Source organism: Ursus arctos, unplaced genomic scaffold (genome assembly GCF_023065955.2).
Source record: "Ursus arctos isolate Adak ecotype North America unplaced genomic scaffold, UrsArc2.0 scaffold_22, whole genome shotgun sequence".
Taxonomy (NCBI): Eukaryota; Metazoa; Chordata; class Mammalia; order Carnivora; family Ursidae; genus Ursus; species Ursus arctos.
Window position 1 is genome coordinate 18592070 of NW_026622897.1, and position 12779 is coordinate 18604848.

The window sequence follows — 12779 nt, forward strand, 5'->3', positions numbered from 1 at the left end:
TACCGTCTATCACCATACAATGTTAATAAGTTAACTGAAATTCCAGTTTTATTGCGTTGTGGTTAACGACTTGACTGCTACTTGAATTTATTGACTTTTCCTCCATAAAATTGCATGTTTTATTTTTTTTAAGATTTTATCTATTTATTTGAGAGAGAGAGAGAGAGAATGCAGGAGCTGGAGGAGGGGCAGAGGGAGAGGCGGACCTCCCCCCCCTCCCCCCCCGCTGAGCAGGGAGCCTGCCTTGGGGTTCAATCGCAGGACCCTGGGATCATGACCTGAGTCAAAGGCAGATGCTTCACCTACTGAGCCACCCAGGCACCCCAATATCTGATTCATACATCGTGGATGGAAACAAAGAGGTATTCTCTGGAGAGTACCAATGTTAATAAACATATATTAATTACATTTTAAATATGACTAACTTATACTAAATTTATATATATACTAATTTATAAAATTATGCATAGAATTTCACCTCGCTTCAATGACTTTTAAAGAGTCAGGGTATACACCCAGACACATACACATTGTGATTATATATATGTAAGTAAATCTTACTAAAGAGCATATTCATTATAAAGATATTTTTCTTTTTAAGAGTTTCGCGAGTGCATTTTTCACTTCCTTGTTCCTCAGACTGTATATCAGGGGATTCAACATCGGAATCACAGTGGTATAAAATACTGAGGACGCTTTCTCCTGGATGAGTGAACTGCTGGAGGCAGGTTTGAGATACATGGACACGAGCGTCCCATAAAATATGAGGACGGCTGTCAAGTGGAAGCTGCAGGTGCTGAAGGCTTTGGACCTGCCCTGGGCAGAGCGGATGTGGAGGATGCTGGAGACGATGAAGCCGTAAGAAATGATGATGGTCAGGCTGGTGGCTACCATGTTAAATCCGCCAATGACAAAGATCAAAAGCTCATCAATGTCAGTGCTTGAACAAGAGAGTTGAATAAGTGGGATGATGTCACAGAAATAATGTTTAATGACGTTTGGGCCACAGAAAGTCAGCCTTAATATACAACCTCCATGAATCATCGCATCGGTGAATCCTACCGAGAAGCTAGCAGCCACCAGCAGAGAGCAGGCCCCAGGGGACATGATGACATGGTAGAGCAGGGGTTTGCAGATGGCCACGTAGCGGTCATAGGCCATGGCCGCTAACATGTAGCACTCGGAAATGACAAAAATGCAGAAGAAAAGTAGCTGAGTCATGCATCCAGAATAGGAGATAGCTTTATCGCTTCGTAAAAAGCCTGCCAACATTCTGGGCGTAATAACAGAAGAATAGCACACGTCTAAAAAAGACAGACTACTGAGGAAATGGTACATAGGGGTGTGAAGTTGAGAACTCAAGCTGATTATTGAGATCATGCCGAGATTTCCCACCACTGTCACTGCATAAATCCCTAAGAAGAGGCAGAAAAGAGGCAGCTGAAGCTCGGGTTGGTCAGTTAGTCCTGAAAGAAGAAACCCAGTCACTGAGGAATGATTTCTGATGCCCATTCTCTTCTGAGAAATCTGCAGAGATGAGAGGAAAGAACCAAGTCAGGCAGGCAGAATCCTAGCATCTCCGAGTTCTGCAGTTCAGGTATTTATAGCATGAAGACGCGCAACGAAGGTTATCTTAGCCCCTTGGCACCAAGCCCGTGCCTCCATTGACATGCGGGACTTTGGCCACCTCCCTCTGCAAAGTCAGCACTCCGATAACATAGTAGGTAAGCATCTATTTAACTATAGATTTTAGGAGCTATAAATAAATTTCAGCAATCTCTCCCCTGTCTCAGATTCTTCTAGCCTAGTATGAAACCTTTAACTCTAATGTCAGAGAGAAGACTAAAGACACAGGAGAGGCTTTCTAAAGCAAATCAGCTGAAGATGTTCTTAAAGAAAGGGCTGTGGATGGAGAAAATAAATGCTTTTGTTAATGACACATTTGCCCAGGGCTGGCCTGCCTCCAGGATTTCCTACAGAGAAGATGTCCATTGTTAAGGTCGATTATGCTTTGCACGTCAAGGTTTCCGGGGGTGTTCAGCAGAGTATGAATTCTAGGGAGACGTTAATAGGTGTTACATGAAATCGGTAGCCCACGATTTCGACGTGCAGAGTTATGCAAAGTTAAAAGCGTTTCTGAACCGAGGATATTTCAGAGTCTCCTAGGGAGCTATGCAACATACAACGTTTTCCAAACTTATTTGATGGTAGAGGCCCCCACCCACTTTTCCACAAAACATATTTTAGCACTAGTGTGGCTCAGAACCTTCGAAGAAACTGTGTTTTCATTCGCGTATTCGTTCTATTTTTAATCTAATCACAAGCTGATTTCCAGGTAGGAAGTTAATTCTTCATACACTTCAGTAAAGCTGAACGATGATAGCACAGCAAACCTCCTACAACAGTGTTTGGCTTCTGACTCCCTGGCCATCCTGTGGGCTAAGCCTATCGCTCTCACCAAGGCCACCGAGCACGATGGAATGCTCTGCAGATAGCGCTGCTGCTTTGGATGCAAACAACCCAGGTGTTTCTGCTTCCATGGGAGGCTCCCATGGAGTGCATCCTACCTTCCACTCACGTGTCTCCCCCGAGGGGACAGAGATGGCAGGCAACCTGGAGTTCCCTGCTCTGGGGCCAACCCAGGCCTTATCTCTGAAAAACTGACCATTTTTCTTTTAGTGTTGGGCTGTCATAGAGCCCTGTCCAGACTCTCGTGTTCACCCACGGTGTATGCAGAGCGCTGCTCGGACATCTGGTTTACTATTTTCTCAACCTGCCCAGCCCAGGACCTACCTTTCTGCCTGGCTCTTCAAGAAGCTGTTCATGTCCTCCTACTTTCAATCTATTACAGTTACATTAGGACAAGGCACATTTCCTTTGGCCACTTGCATTCTCAAGGATGCAGGGGCCTCCTCCCAATTTCCCAAATCAGTTGACAACAAGGAGACTTCATAACACTGGACAGCTGTTCTCTGAGAAGGTTTCCAAATTCTATAGAACACATGACTTTTGTGTCTGTTCTTCTTCTTCCATCCTGAGGGATGAAATAGGGGAACCACGTGCAAAAGAGAGAGTGTCCAATTGTCCTTAGGCTGATGCCAAAATACTCCAGAATCTTCCTTTCCCTTCATCCCTTACCAATCAGCATGCACAGGTATAGTCTATCACAGAGACCATACAGGGAAATACCAGAGGATGTTCAAGAAGATGCATATATTCAGTTTTGGCCTTTAATCTCTTCTCACGTGTGCCTTCAGACTGTCCTGATTGTCAGAAACACACCAACCAGTCTGGCCACATTTCTAATTCTCTCACACTTCCCCAGATTCCTGCAGGGCTCTCTATCAAAGTAACATGTTTTCTGTCCTGCCCCTGTTCCTAGTTCTGTTCCAGGGCCCTGAACCCACCTGTCTTCTATTGAAGTTAGTTATGATTCTCTCTTCTATATTTCTTGCTTTCCACACATTTCAGTGTTTAAGTCCTGGCTACTCATTGTGCAGTCCACAGACCCAGCACCAGCATCATTTGGAAATTTGTAAGATTTGGAAATTTATGCACCATCTCAAAACCTAACCCCTACCAACTGAGTCAGAATCTACATTTTGGCAAGATGCCCACAGGATCTGTGTGCACGTTGAAGTGTGAGAAGCACTATTTTTGATTATTCTTTCCTGGAACCGAAATCACCTTCCTTCCTTCCTGTTTCTTCCTCTGAACCACTTTGTCTGCTTCTTCTCTGCTCCAGAAGGCATTACGTGATCATGTAAAGCCCACCTTTGAAAACAGCTTCTCAAGAATAGATTTCTTGGATAAAGGATAAAACTGTATTTTACATTTCAGTATTTTGCCACCTATATGTAGACTCAGAAACCTCACAGCAGTGAGAGGTGCATATCTGATAACTTATTACAACAAACTGTATTATGCTTCTGTGTTTGCAAGGAAGAAATGTTATAAAATTATACCTTAATCCACGTAGGAGGGAACAATGCTAGCAGTGTATACATATTAGCATTGCTAAAATATTAGCAATGTGAGCCAGCAATGCTAACATTGCACAAAAAAAAAGTATCGACTTTATCTGACCATCTACTAAATAGTAAGTTCCAGGATTCTGGGGTTAAAGCTTGTTATGTTGTGTTTGACCACTTTCCAGAATGACCTACTACACTGACTCAGACCTGATTCAGATCTCAAATAATTTCAGGAACTCAAAAGTAATTTAGTAGCTTAAAACATGTTTTTAAACATTTTAATGAACCACACAGTGCTGTTAAAACTATGACGATCGGAAGTATTTTACAAAAGTGGTGTCCAGGTCAGCATTGCTTGATAGAAATATATGCACTCATAGGGGTGATTTGAAATTTCAGAAATCCATTTTTTTTTAAAGTAAAACAAACAGTTGAAGTCAATTTTAATACTTCACTTTCTTTAACTTGATATATGTTAAAATTTTCTTGTTTCAACATTAATGATATAAAAGTTCCTGTTTTAAGGATTTATGCATTGTGATAGAGATATCCTAATGAACTGGGGCCTCTGGGTGGCTCAGTCTGTTAAGTGTCTGCCTTCCTCTCAGGTCATGATTCTGGAGTCGTGCGATTGAGCCCCGCATTGGGCTCCCTGCTCAGTAGACAGACTGTTTCTCCCTCTCCCTCTGCCCCTTCCCCTGCTTGTGTGCTCTTTCTCTGTCTCTCTTTCCCTGACAAATAAATGAATAAAATCTTTTAAAAAATTATTAAAAAATTCTAACGAACTCATTTTTCTTTTCTTTTTTTTTTTTTGGTACAGATCTCTGAAGTTCTTAATGTATTTTATACTTACAGCCCTTCTAAAATCAAACTAGCCACATTTGAAATGCCCAGTAGCCACATGTGGCTAGTGGCTACAGTATTGGACAGCCCAGGCCCAGAATTTTTTTTTTCCTAAGTCTGACTTAATTGTCAAATCTCCATGGCCCCCTTTACAAAGAAGGAAACCATTAGCACAGAGGCGGCAAAAAGAGCACTGAACTATGAGCCATAAAATTTAATTCAACCACGGCTCTAAGACTTACAGTGTAATATTTCATCATAAATTCTCTTTGAGGTTCATATTTTAATCTGTAAAAAATAATAAATACTTTAAGAGTTGTGCAGATTAAATAGGACATTAGCAGAAACACATTCTGTGCATTATAAGGTCTATGTAAATATATTTGTAAAATTCCTATTTTAGATGCTGGTGATTTCACAGATGAATTCACCGATGAGGCACAAGGCTCCTTAGGGGGAGGTGAGGGGGCAAAGCACAGCTGAATCCAGGATGAAAGAAGCCCATGGCTTCTGCCCTCTATTCCTGTGCCTGAGTGGCCTGCAAACATCAGAACCTCGAGAGCTCTGGTGGACAATCAGGAGTTGATGCTAGAATGCCTTTTAATACCTATACCATATGCACATTATAGCTGTGAAACTCACTTTCCTCCTCTGAAGACTCGTGCTGAGTGCCTCTTCTTTTTCCTATCCTTTTTACTTTAGGAACAGAGATGGGTTAATTATATCTTTTCATCCTTAAGTGTCTAAACAACCATGGCAAACAAAGAGCGGGTTTAAATGCATCCGTGACATCGAGTCTCAGTTCAAGTATTGCACATCTGGAAAAATAAAGACCGGTAATCCTCTTGGGTTTCTTATCTCCTGAGGTTTGGTATATTTGTAGATTTGTAAGAACTGTCCCTGTGCTGGCCTATTATCCACTTTTTACAGAAGTAAACCTAGCCATTTAATGGGGTCGTGTTTCTAGAGTAATGCAATCAGCATGGCCCAACTTTAGGAACTATTTAGAATACAATGCTAAGGAAGTGGACTAGACTTTAAAAAAGGTATTATTTTCTCACGGAAATTCTTTTAAACTATAGAAATAGATTTCCAGATATATGTATATGTATATGTGTGTGTGTGTATATATATATATATTTTTTTTTTTTTTTAAAGATTTATTTATTGGGACGCCTGGGTGGCTCAGTCCCTTAAGCATCTGCCTGCGTCCTGGGATCAAGCCCCACATCAGGCTCCTTGATCAGTGGGGAGCCTGCTTCTCCCTCTCCCTCCCCCCACTCATGCTCTCTCTTTCTCTCTCTCTTGCTCACTCTCTCTCTTAAATAAATACATAAAATCTTTAAAAAAAGAAAAAGAACATGGAGATCAAGAAGTCACACAGAGAATGATTTGGATCTAATTCTCTTCCTCCTTTCTTCACTTTCTTATGCTCAAACAGTAAGATTCAAGGCGCTGTCACCAGGCAGAGACATGAGAAGATTATAAAGTCAGGTGAGCCAGTACAAAGCCAGGATGCTAGAGGTGGTTTTGTTATTTTTTGTTTTTGTCATTGTATAGTTTTTTTGTTTTGCTTTTTAAGCCCTTTTAAGCTAGAACCTTTTTTAAAAATGATTTTTTAAAAAAGATTTTATTTATTCATTTGACAGAGAGAGAGACAGCCAGCGAGAGAGGGAACACAAGCAGGAGGAGTGGGAGAGGAAGAAGCAGGCTTCCAGCGGAGGAGCCTGATGGGGGGCTCGATCCCAGAACTCCGGGATCACGCCCTGAGCCGAAGGCAGACGCTTAACGACTGAGCCACCCAGGCGCCCCTAAAAATGATTTTTAATAAACATTTTATTTTACTTTTTTAGAGAGAGAGAGTGTGTGTGTGAGTGGGGGGTGGAGGGGCAGAGGGAGAGAGAGAATCCCAAGCAGGCTCCACACCCAGGCAGAGCCCTTTGTGGAGCTCGATCCCACGACCCTGAGATCATGACCTGAGCTGAAATCAAGAGTTGGTCACTTAACCAGCTGAGCCACCCAGGCGCCCCAAAGCTCGAGCTTTACGAGGCTTTCAGTTAGGGCACTTAGGTTTGGGCAGAGCCACAGGACCCACACAACCTCATGCACTGCTGCTGTCACTCATCAGTACTGGAAATAGCCCGCCGCACCGGGGAGAGCCCTGGCCCAGCCCCAGTCCCAGTGCCACAAGCCTCCACCAGGCATTACTACTCCAGCTCTAGTGGGGTCAAGGTCGGTGGGGTGAAGACACGCTTTTGCATTTTGTCTGCATGTTGTACTTTGCTAGGGTTGATCCAAGCAATGCTAATGGTGGAGCAATGTCTCACAGAGATTTCTACTAAAATTAGATTTTTGCTTTTTTGTTCCCTCCCATATTATGAAAATGCAAAGGGAGATGGCCCAGAGTCAAATCTCAGTGACCGCTCTGGACTGTTCTCAGATTTTGTACCTCTCTGAGGGTGGATATAGTTTATGTTATGGGGACCAACTCATCAAATCAAGTTCTTGCTTCTTCTCCATTTGAATTCTTCAAGAACTCTTGGTTTTGATGTAAATGGAAATTTGAAGATGGCTCCCCTTATGTCATCTGACGTGTCCAGATGTATCTGCACGGCCTGCTGCCTGCAGACATACCATGCCAGCACACACACAACCTTGCACACACACACAAGTACTCGAGGTGAGGATAAGGTGAAAAGATTTGTATTTGTTGAGTACTGCTCCAGACATTTGGTAAACATTATCGCATTTGCTAGCAGTAACTACTCCATGAGGCAAACATGGAGCTCCATTTTATCCTTGAGACGACAAAGCTCAGGGTGACCGTGACACGTGCTCAAGGCTACCCAGCTGGTAACTGGCAGATTGACAAGCAGCGAATTCACAAAGCCTCATCCCAGAGCCCGTGTCTTGCTGTCCCAAGAGGAAAGCAAGAAGGTGGCTGCTTATATTCGGAGGGAGACAAGAAGAACTTTTAGTGTCTCCTAAGGGATTTAGCGCACATCATTAAGCTTGAAAAGCAAACCGATTTGGAGCAAATATTTCCCAGGAAATAAAGCTGGTGCACTTCACTAGAAAAATATCTGCTAACCTTTTTTATCACTGACCTCTTCAAAAAATGCACCAGACTCGTAATTGCATAGATATTCAGGAGATTCATGAAAAGAAGCCCCGGAAGTAAAGCCCCTCTCATTTTAGGATTCCTGAACTAGTGGGTTTCTTGCACTCCATCTCGAAGACCCTGATCACCGTGGAAAGGGGCCAAAAGGATACGGTACCGAAGACCAGGTACCACATTTCCAGGCAGTCAGTGCTATGATTGCAAGAGATTCTTAAGTGTTTGTGTGCTGAAAAATCTTTTGGGGTACCTGGCAGAAAGGGGTCCCACCTCCTTCAGTTCTGATTCCATAAATCTGGAAATTGAATCTTGGATTTCAATAAACATTCCAGAGGGGTACAGAATCAGGAAATCTTGGGCTAGCATGTGGCAAAATGTCATCAACCAGTTCTATACTTCAGGGAATCCTGAAGGCCCAGACCCAACCTCAGGAGGACATCCTGATGAAGAAGAGAATAGGGCAGCCACATGACAGGAAAAAGCATCCTAGTGGAAATTTCAACACAGACCATAAATGTATGCGGTGTAGATACTGTCTGCCCACCAACACCACAATCACCACCATCACTGGGGTCAACCGGTGGAAGGGGAAATTCCACTTTTATGTATGTGCCCCAGGGTTTCATGGGGATTGTTTATGTCTTTCCCTTCAGGAAGATGTCAGGAAGAGCTGTTTCAGCACAGGGAGAATGATAGAGTGGGTCCTTGAATACCTGTTCCTGTGGCGGGAATCAGACAAGCCAGGTCTCAGGTGCTAAGGTCTACTAGCGTATGGTCTCTCAGTCCCGAACTGGAGCACTTCTGGTGGAGGTAGCCATCTGTCCCTTTAAAGTGAAGGAAAACACATTATCCAGGGAGAGTCCCAGAACAGTACAGTTAAGGACTTGCCCATTAATTCCCAGCCCTGGGAGACAGAGGCTCACAAGGCTCTCATTCTTGAAATTATCGTTTGGATCATGGAGATACCTAATCAAGCTAATAAGTGACTCAGACACTGATTTAGGTGACTAGCTATTCCATTTGCCTTTATGGCCTCTGGAGTTCACTTTGTTTAAGAAAAGTTTTAATGGCCCCAGTGGGGACTGTGTTCAATTATTTACAAGGGAATCCTACAATCACGAGTGCTACAATATTATCGTTTCTACTTTCCACGATGCCTTCAGGTGAGAGAACATTTGTGCATATGTACACTGTCCCCAACAGGTTCCAGTTTTTAAAATTATAACTGAACCGTCCATGATCGTGTGTCTCAGGAGTGACGTGATTCGTGATTCGTGCTGTACCCTTCTTTTGTGGACGCTTCTAATCTGATGGCTAATACGTGCATGGAGTGGATATCCAGAGAGAGAGGAAACACACATGCGCTTCTCATCTTGAAGATATTTTAAGATCCATTCCTGCTATTTACTAGCTTTTGTGTAGCATTGGGCAAGTTAGCTAAGTAAGGTTTCTTACTGATAAGATAGATATAATTCTAATAGGTTCTATCTGAATTTTAACATTTTTTTGAAGGTCAAATAAGAAATACACACAGAAGTGTTTTATAAAATATAAAGAGATTATACTAATGTGTCTATCGAGTATTTTGGAAGGAAGAAGGGGGGCAGGAAAGACACTGTGAGGGAATCAGCTGTGTGATCCCCTAACTCCTCTGATTCCAGCCATTTTTTTCAAGATGGGTGCCAATACAATCCACGAAAGCAAACTATTAGAGGAAAATGTTATCACAAATCTTTTTTTTAAAATCTCTGACTCGTCCTTCTTTGCTTTTTCTCATAAGTGGTAATGTTCTCCAGAATTTTCTTTTTTTTTAAAGGATTCTTTTTTTAAAGATTATTTATTTATTTATTTATTTGAGAAAGAGAACAGAGTGAGTGAGAGAGAACACAAGTGGGGGAGGGGGCAGAGGGAGAGGGAGAAGCAGGCCCCCCACTGAGCAGGGAACCCCATGGGGGATTCCATCCCAGGACCCCAGAATCTTGACCTGAGCCAAAGGCAGATGCTTAACCCACTGAGCCACCCAGATGCCCCTCTCCAGAATTTTCTTCTCTACTTCTTGTCACATCTCTACATGGGGATATGCACACCAATGCTTCCACTGCCATCCACAGGCTGATAACCCCTAATTGGTCATCAAGTTCTAGAACTAAATTCTGTCTCTTGTATGGGCTGTAGATACCTTAGCTGAACCCAAACCATATTTACTTACTAGCTTCTTCCTCACCAGGCTTGTGCTTCCGCCCATATTTTATATCTTACTTAATGGCATCACGGACTACTGTTCTCCCTAGCTGGAAACATGATTTCTTCTTTGACCTGTCTCTCATCAATCCCTCACATCCCACCAGTTCCCCTAATCTGGCTACATCTTTATATCTTTCAGTGCCATTATCTATTAAAGTTTAAAGGAGATACAAATCTTTCAGCCCAGAATCCTACTCTGAAGGACCAACTGCATAGATATAAAGGCATTAATATGTAAGAATTTAATGATATAAATTGTCGTGACGTGCTATTACCCTCTTGGTCCTTCTTCCGCACTAGTCCCTAAGGGTCAAGTGTCAAACCAACAGGTGATTCCATGGCAGTTGGCAGCCCGCACAGCAAGCTGGCTCTGATACAGGAGAGGGCAAGGGTGGGAGCTCATTCCCAGGACTTCCAGAAGTGAGGGCTACTGAGGCTCTCAGTTTCTGAGAGAGAAAGGAATTGTCCTGGACACAGAGGGGAGATACTAGCCCAGGGACAGCCTGCATTCCACGGCAAACTGAGCTCTCTTGCTCCATTCGAGATGACTCCAGAAAGCTGCTCCACATTTGGAGCTCCTGGTAGGGTTGGCTAGTGTTTCTTTTGTTGCAACTACATCTCAGTTCAACTTCTGTTTAAACCTGCTTCCCTCAGACACGGGCAGGTGTGACTACTGGCCGTACTCCCCAATAAACTCTCCACAAACGATTCTCTGCCTCAGAGTCGCTGTCCCAGGGAGTCCAAATTAATACTGTGGTGATTGCTTGCATATCATTTGTCATGTGACGAGAACTCTTTTTAGGTGCTTTATATCTCTAAACTCATGTAATCTTTACAAAATTCTTATGTAGTAGGAAGCATTATTATCTGTAAGAGCACAAGGCTGCTCAGTGGTAGAGCCAGGATTTAAAGCCAGGATTGCGAGTCCCTTTTCTTTTCTTTCTTTTCCTTCTTCCTTCCTTCTTCTTTCCTTCCTTCCTTCCTTCCTTCCTTCCTTCCTTCCTTCCTTCCTTCCTTTTTCTTTCTTTCTTTCTCTTTCTTTCTTTCTTTCTTTCTTTCTTTCTTTCTTTCTTTCTCTTTCTTCTTTCTTTCTTTCTTTCTTTCTTTCTTTCTTTCTTTCTTTCTCCCCTTCTTTTTCTTTCTTTCTTTCTTCCTTCTTTTTAGAGAGAGAGAGAAAAAAATGTGAGCAGAAGGGCAGAGGGAGAGGGAGAGATAATCTCAAGCAGACTCCCCTCTGAGCATGGAGCCCCACTTGGGGCTCGATCTCACAACCCTGACATTATGACCTGAGCTGAAATCAAGAGTCAGCCACTCAACCGACTAAGCCACCCAGGTGCCCCTTGAGTCCATTTTCTTACCTGCAAAATCTCCCTTGTAAGATTAAATATATTGAGCATGGTTTTTTAAAAAATTTTTATTTATTTGACCGAGAGAGAGTGTGAGTGAGTGAGAGAGAGAGAATGAGAGCATAAGCAGGGGGAGAGGGAGAAGCAGACTCTCCATTGAGCAGGGAGCCTGACGTGGGGCTCGATCCCAGGACCCTGGGATCAGGACCTGAGCCAAAGGCAGACGCTTTACCCACTGAGCCACCCAGGTGCCCCTATTGAGCATTGTTCTAAAAAGTTTTTAAAATACAATATACCGAGAAATGTACAGAGGTCTAGAAGAAAGACAGTACAGCATGTTGAGGCAATGAAAGAAATCCAGTTTGGCCCGTGGAAAGGGGTCCACAATAAGGTCAAATAAATAGGCAGAAAGAGGCCATTAGATATGACTTTCATCTTAGTTCAGTGAATGGCTTTTTTGGGGGGGATTTTAATACAAGTCCTCTGACTCTGAGCTTACTGCACACCATGGTTGCCTACTCAAGGAATCCATAAATGTTTTCTCTGCCGAGTTACAAAGACAATTGTCAAAAAGTAATAATCTGGCCCTTATCGATGATACCAGACTAGTGCTTCAGTGTATCAAGCCAGTTCTTGTGCCTTCGAGGCGCTGGTCCATTTCTCAGATGCTTGCCTAACTAAACTTCTTTAGGCTCTCCAAACACGGACACAAGTTTCTCCAAAACATCCTGAATTTTGAGTGGTCATTCCCTTTTGTGAAGCTAGCTGGCCGACGACTCCTTCAATGATCTTGAATTCCTTCTGCTCTTCACTGATCCCGAGCTCGAAAATTGGGCCTCTTCAGTCAGGCATGTTTAACTTCTTTCAAGGCCTCTGGTTATCACCGCATCTGGCAGCTGTAATATGTGATATTGTATCTCCCTCTATAAAGGGTAGCTCTCTTAGGACCTGTAGTCCCCTTGGTCTTTCCACTGCGCTAGTCGCCAGGGTCAAGGGTCAAGCAAAGAGAGCATTCCATGGCAGTTGGCAGCCCTGACAGCAGACCGGCCCAGATATAGGAGTAGCGGGGAGGGGGATTTATCTTCTCTGTTCCATAGTTTACATCAGCCCCTCCATGTCCAATGCCTCTGCAATCACTAAGAGTTTAGACTTTGCTTGTCCTCCTGTGAAGAAATAATCAAATCAGAGAAGACAAATCAGAGAAGATCCATGTGAGATATTGGTGGTGGTCTCAGCTAGAAAGCCCTGCTCGCA

General features: G+C 43.2%; 1 protein-coding gene across 1 annotated transcript; it reads right to left on the reverse strand.

Moving 5' to 3' along the window:
* Nucleotides 1-576: 576 nt before the first annotated feature.
* On the reverse strand, nucleotides 577-1512 carry LOC113260193 (olfactory receptor 8D4). The gene has a single exon (XM_026505940.4). It carries the CDS (start codon nucleotides 1510-1512, stop codon nucleotides 577-579), a length of 936 nt encoding a protein of 311 aa, XP_026361725.3.
* Nucleotides 1513-12779: the final 11267 nt, after the last annotated feature.

Excerpts from the sequence above, each read along its gene's own strand:
- LOC113260193 (XM_026505940.4), bottom strand. The coding sequence starts at position 1,512 with ATGGGCATCAGAAATCATTCCTCAGTGACTGGGTTTCTTCTTTCAGGA.